This window comes from Oncorhynchus clarkii, chromosome 33, assembly GCF_045791955.1.
Source record: "Oncorhynchus clarkii lewisi isolate Uvic-CL-2024 chromosome 33, UVic_Ocla_1.0, whole genome shotgun sequence".
Taxonomy (NCBI): domain Eukaryota; kingdom Metazoa; phylum Chordata; class Actinopteri; order Salmoniformes; family Salmonidae; genus Oncorhynchus; species Oncorhynchus clarkii.
In genome coordinates, this window is record NC_092179.1 from 5,002,701 (window position 1) to 5,023,299 (window position 20,599).

At 44.8% G+C, this 20,599-nt stretch overlaps 1 protein-coding gene across 1 annotated transcript; it reads left to right on the forward strand.

The window, feature by feature from the left end:
* Positions 1 to 12,793: 12,793 nt before the first annotated feature.
* LOC139392540 (uncharacterized) lies at positions 12,794 to 14,371 on the forward strand. The gene is made up of 3 exons (XM_071140584.1): positions 12,794 to 12,819; positions 13,013 to 14,067; positions 14,334 to 14,371. Exons 1-3 carry the CDS (start codon positions 12,794 to 12,796, stop codon positions 14,369 to 14,371), a joined length of 1,119 nt encoding a protein of 372 aa, XP_070996685.1.
* Positions 14,372 to 20,599: the final 6,228 nt, after the last annotated feature.

The following is a 20,599-nucleotide window of genomic DNA, read 5'->3' on the forward strand; positions in this document are numbered from 1 at the left end:
ACACACACACACACACACACACACACACACACACACACACACACACACACACACACACACACACACACACACACACACACACACACACCTGCATGCTTTACAGTCATAATGTTTAAGGATGATTTATCATCTGTTACTATAGAAGGACTGTATTGCTGCAACCCTTCCTTGACACAAAATGCACACTATTTATCCATGTTCCCGCATGTTAGGATTACCTGTTAAAGCTTTAAATAATGTACACCATTCCTACATTATTGATCACAAGCAGTATATACAATGATTCACCCTCCACAGTATAGGAGAGTTCTCAGGAGGGTGGTGCACAGTACTGAGTTACACGTATGAATAGTGTGTTAATCAGTAAACTGCAGTAAATCATTAGACATCTTGTTGTATTCATTAATATTAGCAAATACATGCAGACATTTACTCAACTCAGGACTCATACAGCTACGTAATAATTTGTTATATGCTGTTCATAGGCATACCTTGACTTCTTACCAGTATTGTGAATAAGTAGAGTGGATATGGTCTACAGTGGTACAGAGAGCCTTGGTGTGCATCCAAAATGCCACCCTATTCCCTACATGGTGCACTACTTTTGAGCAGAACCCTGTAGGCCCTGGTCAAAAGCGGTGCAATATAAAGGGTGCCATTTAGGACACAATCTTGGTTTGGCTGTGGCCTCCTGAGCCTCCTGAGTTGAGCCTGATGTTGACAGAGGGAGGGTGCCCTTGTCCTTCAGCCCTGAATAGTCTCTGATTGTTCTCAGGAATGACTGCAGGGCTGCTAAACTGGGTTTCTTTCAATAAGACAAGAATCTGCATTGATCTGAACAAACTGTCAAGTGCTAGCAGATCATTACTCAACAGGCAAATCAAGCCAGAGCTGACCCAGGCCCTGTAAAGCTATTGCACTGTAGAATGAAGTAGGGCTGGTTGACAAAATACTTTGAGAGTGGTTTTGTGTGTCATTTTTACTATCTTGTGTGGTATGGTCAAACGTGAAGGAGTGCACACACACACACACGCACGCACGCACGCACGCACACACACACACACACACACACACACACACACACACACACACACACACACACACACACACACACTTCCTGTCTTCCAAGTAAAAGTTGATGAATCAGATGTGGGTCTTTTTCACTGACTCATTGGGCCCATGGCCAGAACGGAAGCTCATTACGATTATAAAGCCCTGAGAGAGTGAATGAGAGTTGGATGCAATGCTTGACTTTGGCAGGAGCTCACCAGAGCTGAGTACATTTACCTTTCACATTTTAGCAATTTAGACTCATACAGAGCGACATACTGTAGTGAGTGCATACATTTCCATACTTTTTTCCCATACTGGTCCCCCATGGGAATTGAACCCACAACCCTGGCTTTGCAAGCGCCATGCTCTACCAACCAGTACTGGCGCACAAATGTTCTACTGCTTGAGCTCCTGTTACTCTTCTAGAATATTATCTCAAAGGTTTTGAGGAGCTCCTGCACCTAAATATAAACAGTACCTGTACCCAAAATGAGTACCGGAACCTATTTCAGTCCAAGTCGAGCACTGGTTGGATGAGATTGGGAGGTGGTAATGAGCGTGAACAGGCTGGACGGGGCAGCTGACTGGGCAGCTCACTTCCTGTCTCCGTTCCGAACGGCACCCTATTAACTCTATTTCATGCTTTACTTTTGACCAGTTCCAAATGGCACCCTTTCCCTTTATCGTGCACTACTTTGTCAAAAGTAGTACACCAAATAGGCAATAGGGTGCCATTTGGGATGTAGTCCCTGTGTTGCCACTGGCCATGAAGATTTTGCATATAAAGACCATTATCTTTAGTCTACAAACACACACACACACACACACACACACACACACACACACACACACACACACACACACACACACACACACACACACACACACACACACACACACACACACACACACACACACACACACACACACAAAAAAAAAATACACACACACACACACTACACAAGGATCTTTCTGGAGGTTTTATTGACACGATGGTGACAGGAAGACGGCTGAGACAGACATTTTATTACAATTCGTATCACTGCGTGTGTGTGTGTTACCAAGGCTGTTGGTGGACCTCATCAACTGGCAGACAGATTGCACAACATTGGGTAAACTTACTGGTGGCCATAAAGATACTGTATTTGATAGGTTCCAAGATATTGTTTGTCTACGTTTTTATTTCCCTGGTTGAGACATTCATTGTCTTCTTTGGCAGACAATCCAGAGACATTTGCAATCAGTGATGCCTTGTGCCCTTTGGTATGCACCAGAGCCATACAGTACATATCTACAGTCAGGTTGACTCCCCATAGTACTGTATGCTATACTTCGTTCCCTCCTTCAGGTAACAGTAGTTATATTCATAACTGTACATTTTCAATGGGGTTGAGGTCCAGATGTTGATTTTGTGGTCAATTAACCATTTCTTTGTGGATTTTTATATGTGCATGGGGTTAGTGTCTTGCTAAAAGGTCCACTTGCTGCCAAGTTTCAGCATTCTGGCAGAGTCAACCATTTTGCGATGGCCATCTCAGTCTCTGGACTTCAACCCCATTGAAATGTACAGTTATGAATATAACTACTGTTACCTGAACGAGGGAACGAAGAATAGCATACAGTACTATGGGGAGTCAACAACCAATCCTATTCACCTGACGCAAACTGAAATCACACCCAACAGACCAATGGTTTACGAGCCCGCCCTCGGAAGCTATAATCCTGGAGTTCGCATCCCATTTCCTCAATCCAGTACCACTCTTCAGCGAGCCCAAACCCCTTGATGACAGGGGGCCAAAATATGTTATACCTCGTTCCCTCCTTCAGGGAACAGTAGTTATATTCATAACTGTACGTTCCCTAACCTCACGGTTCCAAGAACAATACTTACCTTAACTCGTACAAGAAACAGCATGTCCAAAACAACAGAACACTTGTTGTGATTTGGTAAAGCCCACACACATGCTTTATAGCATCGACCTATGTCGATGAACCGCGGCAGCCCAAGACTCAAACCCACAGGAAACTGTGCAAACCCTGATAATGTGCTCTTGGCGCGTTGCCGGCCATTAAGGCAGCCCAAGGCTCAAACCCACAGGAAACTGTGCAAACCCTGATAATGTGCTCTTGGGGGGCTGCCGGCCATTAAAGCAATCCAAGGCTCAAATCCACAGAGAAACAGTGATAACCCAGACAAAACGCTGCCTAACATCGACCATGGCGGCCCAAGTCTATAGAACCCATGGTTCCAAGAACAACACTTACCTTGCGACCCTGAAAAGTCAGGCAATTCCAAAACAACAGGGCACCTGATGTGACTTGGTAATGCGCATACGCGCACCGCTTCATCGACAAACCTCCTCTTCTGTTGGGACAAAAACGCACGATTCAGAACCAAGTCCAGAACGAATCCCAGAAACTGAATGTGCTGAGCCAGAGTCAAACAAATTTTCTGGTGATTCATTATGAACCCCAGTGACTGAATATGGGAAACCAGCATGGCAGCGTGGAGTGCTACCTGTTCCCTCGACCAGCCAATCGTCCAGATAGGCCAATACTCTGATCAACTGGCACCACACCAGTGCCAAAGCCACTTCCACCACCATAGAAAAGGTGCGGCAATAGGGAGAGGGGAGGAAGTATAGGACATGTACACATGCATGCTTCAGATCTATGGACGTGAACCAATCGCTGGGATGCACAGATTGCAAATGCTGGCAAAGGGTGAGCATTTTGAACTTGCAACCTCGAGGTGCTTGTTTAAAACATGCAAGTTCCGTATGGGACGCAACGTTCCATTGCTCTTGGGAACTAAGAAGTACCGGCTGTACCAACTGCTCTGTACATCTGACACGAGGACCACCTGAATAGCCTGCTTTTGTAAGAGAGAGGAAAACTCCTCTCTCAAGACAGGCACAAGGACCGTGGGGAACAATGACATAATGATGCAATGAAAAGGAGGAGAACACACAGTGAACTGCAGACCGTACACCCTGTTCACCATCCTCACCCCCCATGGTGAAACTGTGCATGCCAGCCACTGGACGGAGCACGCTGCCAGTCTCTCATACATGATCTCCTGGAGGAGTGCCACCCTGGCGACTGACACAGTCTTGGCAACTGTGTGTCTGAACGTGGGGAAGAAAGTGTGTGTTCTGATATCCAAGAGTCAATCAGTGACTCTGAACACTGCTAACACCCCTCCCCTATCAATTCCGACCACCAATCTTCCAAAAGTCAGCACGTCTCCCAATGGAAGTTGAGTACTTTCTCCCCACTAACAAGACACCTAAGTCGGAGCTGAATCTCGTAGCCTTCGTGTACTTGAAAAGTTTGTAAATTGAGTGACACGTTCTTCCTTCAGGCGAGCTGAAAAGCAAAGAAATGGATGTGAGCCCCGCTATTAGAACCAGGAACGTGGGGCTTCGAAGGGCGGGCTCGTTATCCATTGGCCCGTTGGGCGTGATTTCAGTTTACTTCAGGTGAATAGGATTGGTTGTTGACTCCCCATCGTATGCTATACCGAGTGACCTACTGAAAGGGAACCTGTGATTTGAATTGAAGAGGGTAGACCGTAAGTGCAGACTAAGGTTATCAAGAATCTGGAAAGATTCTGTATGGAGGAATGGTCTAAGATCCCTCCCACTGTGTTCTCCAATCTCAGAAAACATTTTAGAAAAAGGCTTAGCGCCGTTATCCTCACAAAATTAGGTATGGAAAGATATTGAAAACCGGTGTGCCAAAATTTTGACTCTTATCTTTTAGAGATTTTGTTTTGTTAAACAAAATCTATTTCTCAGAGCAATTGTATCAGTATAATAATAATATACATGTTTTTTTAGCATACAATGTAGTTGTGTTTGTATTATTTATTTTACAAACTCTTTTTTTTGTTCATCTTCATCAAGGGTGCCAATAATTTTGGACCTGACTGTATATCTATGGCTCTGGTAAGCACTGCAGATTGCCTTGAGTCATGCGAGAGAGAAGTATGCACTTGATTTGAGACTAGTATGTAGTTGATTTGAAAAAAAATTCACTCGTTTTTATGAAATTACTACAGAACAAACCCCAAAAACCGAGATCACAGTTTGGTGTGTTTACTTTTCGTAACCCATCATAACTATCAAGCTGAAGAAATGAACATCTCAGATCTGGAAAACAATCTCTCAGATGACATAACAACTACTTATCGTTAAATTGCACTTACACTCTGCTCCCTTTTCTACAGCTCCACCGGAAGTGACTCCCTTCAACCCCTTCTCAGTCACAGAATAGAGAACCAAAACATAAACTCAGCAAAAAAAGAAAGTCCTCTCATTGTCAATTGCGTTTATTTTCAGCAAACTTAACATGTGTAAATATTTGTATGAACATAACAAGATTCAACAACTGAGACATAAACTGAACAAGTTCCATAGACATGTGACTAACAGAAATTGAATAATGTGTCCCTGAACAGCTGCGTTAAGTACTGCACTGCATCTCCTCCTCATGGACTGCACCAGATTTGCCAGTTCTTCCTGTGAGATGTTACCCCACTCTTCCACCAAGGCACCTGCAAGTTCCCGGACATTTCTGGGGGGAATGGCCCTAGCCCTCACCCTCCGATCCAACAGGCCCCAGACATGCTCAATGGGAGTGAGATCCGGGCTCTTTGCTGGCCATGGCAGAACACTGACATTCCTGTCTTGCAGGAAATCACGCACAGAATGAGCAGTATAACTGGTGGCATTGAAATACTTGAGGGTCATGTCAGGATGAGCCTGCAGGAAGGGTACCAGATTAGGGAGGAGGATGTCTTCCCTGTAACACACAGCGTTGAGATTGCCTGCAATGACAACAAGCTCAGTCCGATGATGCTGTGACACACCGCCCTAGACCATGACGACCCTCCACCTCCAAATCGATCCCGCTCCAGAGCACAGGCCTCGATGTAACGCTCATTCCTTCGACGATACACGCAAATCCGACCATCACCCCTGGTGAGACAAAACCCGCGACTCGTCAGTGAAGAGCACTTTTTGCCAGTCCTGTCTGGTCCAGCGACGGTGGGTTTGTGCCCATAGGCGATGTTGTTGCCGGTGATGTCTGGTAAGGACCTGCCTTACAGCAGGACAGTCTGAGCACTGAAGGAGGGATTGTGCTTTCGTGGTGTAACTTGGGCAGTTGTTGTTGCCATCCTGTACCTGTCCCGCAGGTGTGATGCTCGGATGTACCGAACCTGAGCAGGTGTTGTTACACGTGGTCTGCCACTGCGCGGACGATCAGCTGTCCGTCCTGTTTCCCTGTAGCGCTGTCTTAGGTGTCTGACAGTGCGGACATTTCAATTTATTGTCCTGGTCACATCTGCAGTCCTCATGCCTCCTTGCAGCATGCCTAAGGCACGTTCACACAGATGAGCAGGAACCCTGGGCATCTTTCTTTTGGTGTTTTTCAGAGTCAGTAGAAAGGCGTCTTTAGTGTTCTACGTTTTCATAACTGTGACCTTAATTGCCTACCGTCTGTAAGATGTTAGTGTCTTAACAACCGTTCCACAGGTACATGTTCATTAATTGTTTATGGTTCATTGAAAAAGCATGGGAAACAGTGTTTAAACCCTACAATGAAGATCGGTGAAGTTTATTTGGATTTTTACAAATTATCTTTGAAAGACAAGGTCCTGGAAAAGGGACGTTTCTTTTTTTTGCTGAGTTTAGAATGTGAGTATACCTGTAGAGTATACTATACAACTCAAACATCATGTGGCTTCCTGTCAAAGCAAGGGCTGATTTCAAGGTTTTACTGCTAACCTACAAAGCATTACATGGGCTTGCTCCTACCTATCTCTCTGATTTGGTCCTGCCGCACATACCTACACGTACGCTACGGTCACAAGACGCAGGCCTCCTAATTGTCCCTAGAATTTCTAAGCAAACAGCTGGAGGCAGGGCTTTCTCCTATAGAGCTCCATTTTTATGGAACGGTCTGCCTACCCATGTCAGAGACGCAAACTCAGTCTCAACCTTTAGGTCTTTACTGAAGACTCATCTCTTCAGTGGGTCATATGATTGAGTGTAGTCTGGCCCAGGTGTGGGAAGGTGAACGGAAAGGCTCTGGAGCAACGAACCGCCCTTGCTGTCTCTGCCTGGCCGGTTCCGCTCTTTCCACTGGGATTCTCTGCTTCTAACCCTATTACAGGGGCTGAGTCACTGGCTTACTGGGGCTCTCTCATGCCGTCCCTGGAAGGGGTGCGTCACCTGAGTGGGTTGATTCACTGATGTGGTCATCCTGTCTGGGTTGGCGCCCCCCCTTGGGTTGTGCCATGGCGGAGATCTTTGTGGGCTATACTCGGCCTTGTCTCAGGATGGTAAATTGGTGGTTGAAGATATCCCTCTAGTGGTGTGGGGGCTGTGCTTTGGCAAAGTGGGTGGGGTTATATCCTTCCTGTTTGGCCCTGTCCGGGGGTGTCCTCGGATGGGGCCACAGTGTCTCCTGACCCCTCCTGTCTCAGCCTCCAGTATTTATGCTGCAGTAGTATGTGTCGGGGTGCTGGGGTCAGTTTGTTATATCTGGAGTACTTCTCCTGTCCTATTCGGTGTCCTGTGTGAATCTAAGTGTGCGTTCTCTAATTCTCTCCTTCTCTCTTTCTTTATCTCTCTCGGAGGACCTGAGCCCTAGGACCATGCCCCAGGACTACCTGACATGATGACTCCTTGCTGTCCCCAGTCCACCTGGCCGTGCTGCTGCTCCAGTTTCAACTTCCACCTGACCGTGCTGCTGCTCCAGTTTCAACTGTTCTGCCTTATTATTATTCGACCATGCTGGTCATTTATGAACATTTGAACATCTTGGCCATGTTCTGTTATAATCTCCACCCAGCACAGTCAGAAGAGGACTGTCCACCCCACATAGCCTGGTTCCTCTCTAGGTTTCTTCCTAGGTTTTGGCCATTCTAGGGAGTTTTTCCTAGCCACCGTGCTTCTACACCTGCATTGCTTGCTGTTTGGGGTTTTAGGCTGGGTTTCTGTACAGCACTTTGAGATATCAGCTGATGTACGAAGGGCTATATAAATAAATTTGATTTGATTTGATTTGATGTGGCGGCAAGGCATCTCTCCCACTCTTCATTTGGGAAGAGACATTTGGAAATGTGTTGCTCTAATTCTCACAAATTTCAAAATCCATTGAATTGTATGGGAACTTCTCTTCTCAAATAATCTATAGTGTATTTAGTGTGGTTTTATAGAAGGTGGTTGTATCTTGGTGGGAAGAGAAGAAACACTCTTTACTTGCCACAGGTTTAATCATCATGATAGTAATGCAATACCACTTCAGATATTTGCTTAGCAAACTTTACATCACTGGCAAAATCCTCTCTATCTCTCTCTTGACAGCAGTGCAAAAAAGAAGAGTCAGAGTGTGAACCCACAGGATGCACCTGTCCCTTTAAGACAGAGGAAGTGTCTCAACCTCCCAGGTGCAGGAATACAATGGGATGTGACCATATTTGGTTTCAGGAAATGCTGGAATTCCTTCAGGTGAGATCGGCCAAGGGATTTACGTCACAAAGCAAATGGAGTCACATGAGTGAAGTGAACACAGATCTGTAAGAACGCAACACGCTAATTTAACCCCCGCACTGCCAAGTCATTCTGAATGAGACAACTATTCACTATCACTACTGTAGAGAACACAGTTCAACCAATATCACTGTCTGTGTGTTACTGATTGCACCAGTCCAACTGTAGGCAGGCATGCAACCCAGAAAATCATGATAAGGAATTGTTTTTTTTATATCAAATGCTAAATATTATAATTTAGATGCATATATTAGAAAATAGAAAATGAAATCATATTTAGAAAATAACTTATTTTATTATTTTAGAATAATAAAACTTCAATAAAAATGTAGATCCTATCTAATTTCTAAAGAATGTGCATGTACAGATGAAGGAATAGTAACATATCTTTAGTTAATGTAAACATGTACTCATTCTTTACTCAACCACATGATCATTTCTCATACCGGCCTACCGGTAGCCAGTGATGTGGTGGTAAAGAAATTGATGGAAAAAGTCATGCTCCCTATACTTTCAATGCATTTTCTGAAAAAGGGGAGTAAACTGCGTTTAGTTGCATTTACCCTCCACTAGGCCTAAACTGCCGGTAGCCTTACTTCTCAGCCGAGGCAATTTTACATACATGAACACACGCAGAACAGGTAGCCTACATTCAATATAATACACGAGTTGAATCAAAACATGTTTACACCCTAGTTCATGAGTTGTCCATAATTCATGAGTTGAGTGCTTGGAGTGGTCACAGATCGTGTGACATAAAACACAACCTTTCTTTCCTTACATTAATGACATTTATGACAGTGTTATTTTTCATTGTTAAGCATTTAACAATTGAATCAGAACATTGAACTTAAGCCCTGTACGATTCACGGATCTTGGAGAACTCTGAAAATGTAAGTGTAACTATGCCTACATAAAATGGAATTATGTTTGGCTGTGAAAAGAGTTCTCATGGGCACACAAACCCAAAATAATGTAGGCCTATGCCATTGCAAAATCAAATGCGTCTAACTGAAAGAGTCAACTATAGGCCTACGGTCAATGTTGAATGGGTTGGATGCAGATTGGTGTCTAGCTGTAGGCTAGTTGTCTAGGGATATTGGTGTCTAGCTGTAGGCTAGTTGTCTAGGGATATTGGTGTCTAGCTGTAGGCTAGTTGTCTAGGGATATTGGTGTCTAGCTGTAGGCTAGTTGTCTAGGGATATTGGTGTCTAGCTGTAGGCTAGTTGTCTAGGGATATTGGTGTCTAGCTGTAGGCTAGTTGTCTAGGGATATTGGTGTCTAGCTAGCTGTAGGCTAGTTGTCTAGGGATATTGGTGTCTAGCTAGCTGTAGGCTAGTTGTCTAGGGATATTGGTGTCTAGCTAGCTGTAGGCTAGTTGTCCAGGGATATTGGTGTCTAGCTAGCTGTAGGCTAGTTGTCTAGGGATATTGGTGTCTAGCTAGCTGTAGGCTAGTTGTCTAGGGATATTGGCGACCATCATCAGCTGATCCAGGAAAGAAAACAAATATTGATAGAAAATAATAAAGCTAAATCAATGGTCTACTTCTTCTGGCCACGGAGAATACCACTACCGGCGAGCAATGAGCAGTGAGCCCTCTAAACAGCTAACTGACAAGAGCATACAATGATACATCAACAGAGAAATCTAATGCATTGGAATAAAGGATCATTTTATCAAGGGCACATGGCAAACAAACAAAATGAGCAAGCACAAATGAAAATCTATGCATTTAAAGGGGCTCAGCTGGGGCCAAAATTCAGCCCTACTGAGTGGACAGCGTCGTGGACAGAGAGACAATTTGTGTAGCCACCTAGAAATAAATGGGTTAAACCATGACAGAGAGATGGGGGTGTTAGTTTCATTTGGAAGCTTTTATTTTCATATTGACCACTGTAAAACATATTTACCATTGCATTTTAAACAAATGTAATGATTGTATTGTTATGTTGTTATCTGCAGTGTATCTTAGCTATCTCTCTCCCTCTCTCTCTCACACACACACACACACACACACACACACACACACACACACACACACACACACACACACACACACACACACACACACACACACACACACACACACACACACACACACACACACACACACACACACACACACACACACAGTGATACGTATTGTAATAGAATGTCTGTCTCAGCCCTCTTCCTGTCACCATCGTGTCAATAAAACCTCCAGAAAGATCCTTGTGTAGTGTGTGTGTGTGTGTGTGTGTGTGTGCGTGTGTGTGTGCGTGCGTGCGTGTGTGGTTCAAAGAATAAGAATAATGTGTGTGTGTGTGTTTGTTCTCTGCTGGTGGTGGTGCAATTCTGAACTGCTCCAGGAAACAGAGGGAGGTGTAGAAGGGTAGAGGACCCAACTGAAGAAGAAAGGATGAGAAAGGAGACAAAGAAACCCTGTTCAGCCCTAAGAGTGTGGGAATCCTCATGCCTGAGGTTTGTTTTGAGTTTACACAGCCACGCAACAACAATACAGAGTTAATCCCACTCTCTCTCTCCTTCTGTCTCTCGTAAACTGATACTTTGAGACCTGAAGGTGTACTAAAAGCACATATATAGGTAAATCCCTGTATTGTTTTCTATCTTACGTTTTTTTTACGTGAATCTTCTCACTACAAGATGGTTCCACAAATCACACCACAACTTAATCATAATCATATAATCACACTCCTGAAATGCAGAGCAAACTGAGTAATGATGATACTGTATGTCAAAGATCATGATGCTACTCATCACTACACCAGATGGCTTTCTTCACAGATTAGTGTTCATATCAAACACTCTCTACTATGTGGCAGTCTCTTAGTTTCTGTTTCCCAAACGACTTTAAGACCCCAGGCTTCGTGTGTCTACTGTAGTTTAGGAGAGTTGGAAGACTGGCAGACCAGAGGCAGTATATAACTGGAAGTGTGTATGGATTGCTCTGTAAAGCAGAGTGGGCAGAGCGGAGTGTGAGGGTGGTTTTGACTGGGATCAATAAGGTCCTGCGGCACGTACTCCTTGTACCTTCATGTACCTTTCCTTGGTCTGATCCATATTACCCAATCAGGTGTTGCAGGCTCCAGGGTTTCAATCAAACCAAACTTAATCAATCATAGTTATGCCGGTGGCTCTTCTGATAAGTGTAATGTTTCTTGAAAGGTTTTGAAATGTTGCAGTCTGTTTTACCTGAACATTTCCATTACGGTTTGGAAACGCTTTGGTTCAGAAAGCTTAGCTGTCCCAAATGTGCCTGTTGTGGAATCATTCATCCTTAATCTCAGTAGAAGGCCTGACTATGCTCAAGCCACTGCAATAGAGTCAGGAACGTACCTGGCTGTGGAAACTACATGAGTGCCAGGGATGTGGCTGTGGAATCTAAAATAGAGCCAGGGAGTTGGCTGTGGAATCTAAAATAGAGCCAGGGATTTGGCTGTGGAAACTACAATAGAGCCAAAGAGTTGGCTGTGGAAACTACAATAGAGCCAGGGATTTGGTTGTGGACACTACAATAGAGCCAAAGAGTTGGCTGTGGAAACTACAATAAAGAGTTGGCTGTGGAAACTACAATAGAGCCAGGGATTTGGCTGTGGAAACAATAGAGCCAGCTACAGTATCTTCCAGACATCAAGTTCTTTGGCTGTTGCAATAGAGCGAGAAGCCTACCTGGTTGTGGAAACTACACTAGAGTCAGGTCCCATAATACAGCCTGGTACTTGGCTGTGGAAACAGCAACACACCATCTGTGGTTGGGAGTGTTGTTGGGACACAATGGCCCGTGTAATTCCACACGGGGAGCTACTGAGCTCCAGCATCACAGACACACTCATACACACACACACACACACACACACACACACACACAAGTACTGAGGCCTGTAAAGATGTACACACACACACACACACACACACACACAAACAAACACACACACACAAACATGCATGAGCACATACACACGTACACAAACACACACACATATGCACAAACAAACACTCACACAGGCTTAAAGTAAATCCACACACTACTGAGACAGAAGGCAAAAATTGAAGGCAAAAATTGCAACGCTCCAATGGCTCCTTGTAATGCCCCGTTTACATCGTGACATATTTCATTCCGCTGTACTTCATCTTCACAGAGTCTTGCCCAGCTACTGAACAGAGTGTAGTGTTTGTAATGCAAGATAAAGGAGAGCCTGTCTCGTCAGAAATCACATTTCTTTTGGGAGACTGCAAAATATGAACTTTTCATTCAAGACATGATAAATATACTGAAAATTGTACTCAGTTCCAGTTCATATAAAGGAATCAGTCAATTGAAATAAGGCCCTAATCTATGGTTTTCACATGACTGGGTGGGCTTGGGAAGGCATTGGCCCACCCACTTGTGAGCCAGGTCAACCCAGTGGAGAGCCAGGCCTACCCAGTGGAGAGCCAGGCCTACCCAATGGAGAGCCAGGCCTACCCAGTGGAGAGCCTACCCAGTGGAGAGCCAGCCCTACCCAGTGGAGAGCCATCCCTACCCAGTGGAGAGCCAGGCCTACCCAGTGGAGAGCCAGCCCTACCCAGTGGAGAGCCAGCCCTACCCAGTGGAGATCCAGGCCTACCCAGTGGAGAGCCAGGCCTACCCAGTGGAGAGAGCCAGGCCTACCCAGTGGAGAGCCAGCCCTACCCAGTGGAGAGCCAGCCCTACCCAGTGGAGAGTGGAGAGCCAGCCCTACCCAGTGGAGAGCCAGCCCTACCCAGTGGAGAGCCAGGCCTACCCAGTGGAGAGCCAGGCCTACCCAGTGGAGAGCCAGCCCTACCCAGTGGAGAGCCAGGTCTACCCAGTGGAGAGCCAGCCCTACCCAGTGGAGAGCCAGCCCTACCCAGTGGAGAGCCAGGCCTACCCAGTGGAGAGCCAGGCCTACCCAGTGGAGAGCCATCCCTACCCAGTGGAGAGCCAGCCCTACCCAGTGGAGAGCCAGGCCTACCCAGTGGGGAGCCAGGCCTACCCAGTGGAGAGCCAGCCCTACCCAGTGGAGAGCCAGCCCTACCCAGTGGAGAGCCAGTCCTACCCAGTGGAGAACCAGGCCTACCCAGTGGAGAGCCAGTCCTACCCAGTGGAGAGCCAGGCCTACCCAGTGGAGAGCCAGTCCCTACCCAGTGGAGAGCCAGGCCTACCCAATGGAGAGCCAGGCCTACCCAGTGGAGAGCCAGGCCTACCCAGTGGAGAGCCATCCCTACCCAGTGGAGAGCCAGGCCTACCCAGTGGAGAGCCAGGCCTACCCAGTGGAGAGCCAGGCCTACCCAGTGGAGAGCCATCCCTACCCAGTGGAGAGCCAGCCCTACCCAGTGAGGAGCCAGGCCTACCCAGCGGAGAGCCAGCCCTACCCAGTGGAGGGCCAGTGTCACGACTTCCTCAGAAGTCTGTCCCTCTCCTTGTTCGGACGATGTTCGGCGTTATGTCTGGTGTGCATCGGGTTCTGTACCCATTTATTGATTGTTCTGGTTTGCGGTGGGTTTTTATTACTAAACTGCGCCGTTGGAAACACAGTTTTTGCTCTCCTGCGTCTGACTTCTCTGCCGTCAGTACGCACCCCTTACAGCCAGGCTCAGCCACTGGAGAGCCCAACCAACCAGAATTGCATTTCTTTCCCCCCACAAAAGGACTTTATGACAGACAGAAATACTCCACAGTTTCATCAGCTGTCCGGGTGTGTGCTCTCCCCCCGCAGGTGCAGAAGGCGTGGTTACACGTGGTCTGCGGTTGTGAGACCAGTTGGACATATGAACATTCAGTTCTCTGGAAACAGCTCTGGTGGACATTCCTGCAGTCAGCATGCCAATTGCACGTGCCCTCAAAACTTGACACGTCGGTGGCATTGTGTTGTGTGACAAAACTGTACATTTTAGAGTGGCCTTTTATTGTCCCCAGCACAAGGTGCACCTAAGTAATGATCATGCTGTTTAATCAGCTTCTTGGTGTGCCACACCTGTCAGGTGGATGGATTATCTTGGCAAAGGAGAAATGCTCACTAACAGGGATGCATACAAATTTGTGCACAGAATTTCAGAGAAATGTGCTTTTTGTCCATATGGAAAATGTCTGGGATCTTTTATTTCAGCTCATGAAACATGAGACCAACACTTTACGTGCTGCATTTATATTTTTGTTCACTATATGTTACTTTTTCCTCAACTTGGTAGCAAGTCAAACTAGCTTGCACTGCATAGTAAAAACAAGCTATGCTAGGTTGAAGATACCATTGTAGCTAAAGACAAGTTCAAACAGTTGCCATTAATACAGGTATCGAGTGGAGGACAGAGGAGCCTCTTAAAGAATAAGTTACAGGTCTGTGAGAGCCAGAAATCTAGCTTGTTTGTAGGTGACCAAATACTTATTTTCCACCATAATTTGCAAATAAATTCATTAAAAATCCTACAATGTGATTTTCTGGATTTTCTTTCTCATTTTGTCTGTCATAGTTGACGTGTACCTATGATGAAAATTACAAGCCTCTCTCATCTTTTTAAGTTGGAGAACTTGCACAATTGGTGGCTGACAATCGTTTTTTGCGCCACTGTATATTCCTATAAACAGTAATGCAACACTAAATCAGTGACGATATAACTTTTGCTTGTCTTTTCTTGTGAATTTGTGAACATTTGCGAACTCTACTGAGTCACTACTGGCACAAGTGAACACCAAGATCTCATCTTTGGTCTCTGCTATACAAGCCATCTGCTGGGCAGATTCAGAGGAATCTAAGGTTTATCATGCCTGAGAACCTCCTGGACAAGTACGCTACCAAGTACATCATACAACACTCATCCTCACATCACTTGACACCATTCTACACATCACTTAGATGGCTTTACATATCCATGAATATTCCTCAGAACAACAGAAGAAATAAAGAAAACCTTTTTTTTAAAACAGAGTTAGAAGAGACTGGGACTTCTTTCCTAGTTTGGTGGCTAAGCCCTGCATAGTGAATGGTCTCTGAGCCATTGTCTCAATAAGATGACTTACAGATTTCACTACCCTGCCAGTGCGCGTTCTGACCACATCTTGCGAATCACGTGAACCCGGTCTTTGTAAGTCTTGGTCACTAGCTAAATCAGCTGGTGCAACTGAGTCAGGAATACCTGAAGGTTCTGCGTCAGGGACTACAGCTACCCTGTCATAGTCAGGAATGCTAATAGCAGTCTCATTATTGAGAGACAGCTGAGCTTGACGGTCTTGATTTGGATGGTCCCTGCAGCTGTACGCTGACTGTTCTTGCTCCATCTCTGTCTCTGGTCTCTCCGAAGATTCCTGGCCTGCAGGGTCATCTACTCCACTGAGTATCCATGAACTGGTCACATCTCCAGAGCTTTCCTCTTCATCAAAGCCTGAAAGGTCCATTGACTGACCCTCATACTCTGGATCCACAGCTCCATCTGATTGAGATTCACTCGAATCATCCTTAGGCGTTTCTACCGGCAGAAAGCTGATGTCTAGAAGAAGGTTCCGATGTACGATCTTGGTGTTTCATTTATCATCCACCAGCTTATACAGTGGGGAGAACAAGTATTTGATACACTGCTGATTTTGCAGGTTTGTGGGCCAAAATCCCTGCTGCAGTGTGTGCAAACCTGGTCAAGAACTACAGGAAACGTATGATCTCTGTAACTGCAAACAAAGGTTTCTGTACCAAATATTAAGTTCTGCTTTTCTGGTGTATCAAATACTTATGTCACGCAATAAAACGCAAATACTTCAAATGCAATACTTAAAAATCATACAATGGGATTTTCTGGATTTTTGTTTTAGATTCCGTCTCTCACAGTTGAAGTGTACTTATGATAAAAATTACAGACTTCTACATGCTTTGTAAGTAGGAAAACCTGCAAAATCGTCAGTGTATCAAATACTTGTTCTCCCCACTGTATATGTGTGTATGTAGGTTTCTTCCAATGACCGTGTACACCTTAGCTTCCTACTTGTTGGCAAGTTTTCTTTTTCCCCTTTCTCCTTTGTTAGTGAGAAGCACTCTGTCTCCTTTGTTCAAGTGAGTGCCTCTGACTTTTCTGTCATAATGTTTGGCCTGTTTCTGTTGTTCTTTAACTGTATGCCATTGAGCGATGCTCACTGCTTCATGGAGATGGGACATCAGTGTTTTGACATAGCTACTATAGTCAACAACCACAGGATCCCTCTAAACTTGCTTGAACATTACATCAACAGGGAGTCTCGGAACATGACCAAACATGAGCTGGAATGGGGCATAGCCAGTGGTTTCATGTACAGTAGCATTGTAGGCAAATGTTAGAGTTTGTATCTGCTGCTGCCATTTCTCTTTAGCTTTTAGAGGGAGTGAGCGTTCCCCTGTTCCCCATGGGATGGTACGCAGTTGTGTGTGATTTGGCGACACCAGACAGCTTGAGAAGTTCTGTGATTAGCTCACTCTCAAAATTGGCCCCTTGATCCGTGTGGATCCGCTCAGCAAATCCATAAACACAAAATACGTTGTCCCATTTCTTTCTGGCAACTTGCTTTGCCTTTTGATTTGAGCATGGAAAGGCGTGAGCTAACTTGGTGAAGTGATATGTCAGAACCAATACATCCACTGAGCATTACTTGCTGTCCTCAGCACTCCAAAAGTCGAGACATACTAACTCCATAGGCGCAAAGGTTCTGATGCTTTCGAGGGGAGCTCGAGCAGACGGCTCGGGAGACTTAGCCAGGATGCATCTCCGACAGCACTTACATACTCCTTCACATCATGCTCCATCTTGGGCCAGAAGAAATGCTGCCTTGCCAAATGAAGAGTTCTAGCTTGCCCTTGGTGGCCAGCAAGGTCATGCACACCACTCAATGCTTTCTCCTTCATATTTTTGGGCAGCACATACTGATGTCTCTTTTGTTTGCTCAGGGGATCCTTTGTCACCCAGTAAATCACTCCATCTTGGATCCTGAGCCTTTCCCACTGCTTGATGAGTGCAAGGGTTGTGAATCAAATCCATCCCTCTCTCGTCTTGAAGGATGTCTTTTGCGGTTGACAAACAGGATAGCCTTAGAAATCGTAGGATCAAGTTCTTGACTCCATTGAAGCTCCTCAAAAGAGATCGCAGGAAGGGAGTCATGACCTGGAGATATGAGTTGTTGCACAGACTGCACTAACTGTACTGCTTGAGCTTCGGTTGCTACATCCCACTAATCATAGACTTCACAGATCGCTTTCACTACTGCAGAGCCACAGGTTAAAGGACAGCTGTCTGATTTCCAGAGATTCTCTGCTTGTTTTTTCACTATGTGACTGGACCTTCAAGCGAAACACATCTTGAATCCCATCTTCTCCTATAGCATCGGCTTCAGCAAGCAGACTGACATTCTCTTTACCCACATATCCCCCCTCTAAATGCGGGCCCTCTAGTTTAACGGCTCCGCTCCATTGGTTGCTCGTGTGTGCTCCTCATTGTATCTAGGCCCAGACTTCGGACAGTTTTTCTTCCAGTGACCTGACTCAAAGCCGTTACACACCTTGCAATATTTCCTGTAAGAGTACCCTTGGTTTGGTGGGTGCTGCAGTCTTACTGTTGTCTGAGTGTTCTGCATTAGCACACGATCAAGTAAGCTTAGGTTAGTTAATCATTTATTTCACATTCCCAGTGGGTCAGAAGTTTACATACACTCAATTAGTATTTGGTAGCATTGCCTTTAAATTGTTTAATTAACTTGGGTCAAACATTTCGGGTAGCCTTCCACAAGCTTCCCACAATAAGTTGGGGTGGATTTTGACCCATTCCTCCTGACAGAGCTGGTGTAACTGAGTCAGGTTTGTAGGTCTCCTTGCTCGCACACACTTTTTCATATTCTATGGGATTGAGGTCAGGGCTTTGTGATGGCCACTCCAATACCTTGACTTTGTTGTCCTTAAGCCATTTCTCCACAACTTTGGAAGTATGCTTGGGGTCCCGGAGACCCATTAGCGACCAAGCTTTAACTTCCTGACTGATGTCTTGAGATGTTGCTTCAATATATCCACATAATTTTCCTCCCTCATGATGTCATCTATTTTGTGAAGTGCACCAGTTCCTCCTGCAGCAAAGCACCCCCCAAAACATGATGCTGCCACCCCATGCTTCATGGTTGGGATGGTGTTCTTTGGCTTGCAAGCCTCCCGCTTTTTCCTCCAAACATAACGATGATCATTATGTTCAAACAGTTATATTTTGTTTCATCAGGCAGGGGACATTTCTCCAAAAAGTATGATCTTTGTCCACATGTGCAGTTGCAAACCGTAGTCTGGCGGTTTTATGGCGGTTTTGGAGCAATGGCTTCTTCCTTGCTTGAGCGGACTTATGTCGATATAAGACTCGCTTTACTGTTGATATAGATACTTTTGTACCTGTTTCCTCCAGCATCTTCACAAGGTCCTTTGCTGTTGTTCTGGGATCGATTTGCACTTTTTGCACCAAAGTACGTACATCTCTAGGAGACAGAACGTGTCTCCTTCCTAAGCGGTATGACGGCTGCGTGGTCCCACTGTGTTTATACTTGCATACTATTGACTGTACAGATGAACGTGGTACCTTCAGGCATTTGGAAATTGCTCCCAAGGATGAACCAGACTTGTGGAGGTCCACAATTTATTTCTGAGGTCTTGGCTGATTTCTTTTGATTTTCCCATGATGTCAAGCAAAGAGGCACTGAGTTTGAAGGTAGGCCTTGAAATACATCCACAGGTACACCTCCAATTGACTCAAATTATGTCAATTAGCTTATCAGAAGATTCTAAAGCCATGCTATATCCAAGCTTCTAAAGACATCATTTTATGGAATTTTCCAAGCTGTTTAAAGGCACAGTCAACTTAGTGTATGTAAACTTCTGACCCACTGAAATTGTGATGCAGTGAATTATAAGTGAAATATTCTGTCTGTAAACAATTGTTGGAAAAATTACTTGTGTCATGCACAAAGTAGATGTCCTTACCGACTTGCCAAAACTATAGTTTGTAATAAGACATTTGTGGAGTGGTTAAAAAAACGAGTTTTAATGACTCCAACCTAAGTGTATGTAAACTTATGTATCTTCTCTTCTCTGCTCCACTCTTCCTCTCTTACATTCTGCTTTTTTTCCCATTCACTCAGCACAACGTGTGTTGACATTGATGTGCAACATGTTATTCTGGCCCCCATGGTAACCTGGAGGTTGAAAAAAAAGAGAAGGTTTAATTGGCCCCTTACTGACGTAAGACTGCTGGTACATGCCCTCAGCGCACATGTGGGAAAAAATATTTTTTTTTCATTCGAACAAGGAAACAAGGTGCCGTGCAAATATTGTTTTAAGGATTAAAGAGTACTGGAGGAGATGCGCAAGCTGCATTCGTATAAGAAACAAACTGAATCAATATTGTTTGAGGAACATATAAAGTTGACTTCTTACAGTGTGTTACACAACGGAGGCATTATGTTGTAACTCATCATCAACAATGAAAAAGACAAAGCAGTTATACCTGGGTGTTCAGTCACAAAGCCATGATGTAATTGTTACAAGGCAGGACCTTTAACACATCGTTTCAATAAGTCCATTCAATGGCCCTACCCTACTATACAATTAACTATATACAATGGGCTTATTGTGGACAATAGCCAATTGATTATCCTGTGTATTCAGGATAGTATGAATCAGAGTTTATATTATTCACACATTAAGAGATAAGATCACTTTATTGGTAAACTGCACACAAGGCTTTTAACCCAAACCGTCCAAAGGACACGCATACATACACATACAGTGCTTTCAAAAAGTATTCAGACCCCTTGACTTTTTCCACATTTTGTTAGGTTACAGTCTTATTTTAAAATGTATTACAAAAGTGTTTTGTCCTCATCAATCTACACACATTACCCCACAATGACAAAGTAAAAACAGGTTTTGAGAAAAACATTTTTTTTTTTTAAATATCACATTTACAGTACAGTATTCAGACCCTTTACTCAATACTTTGTTGA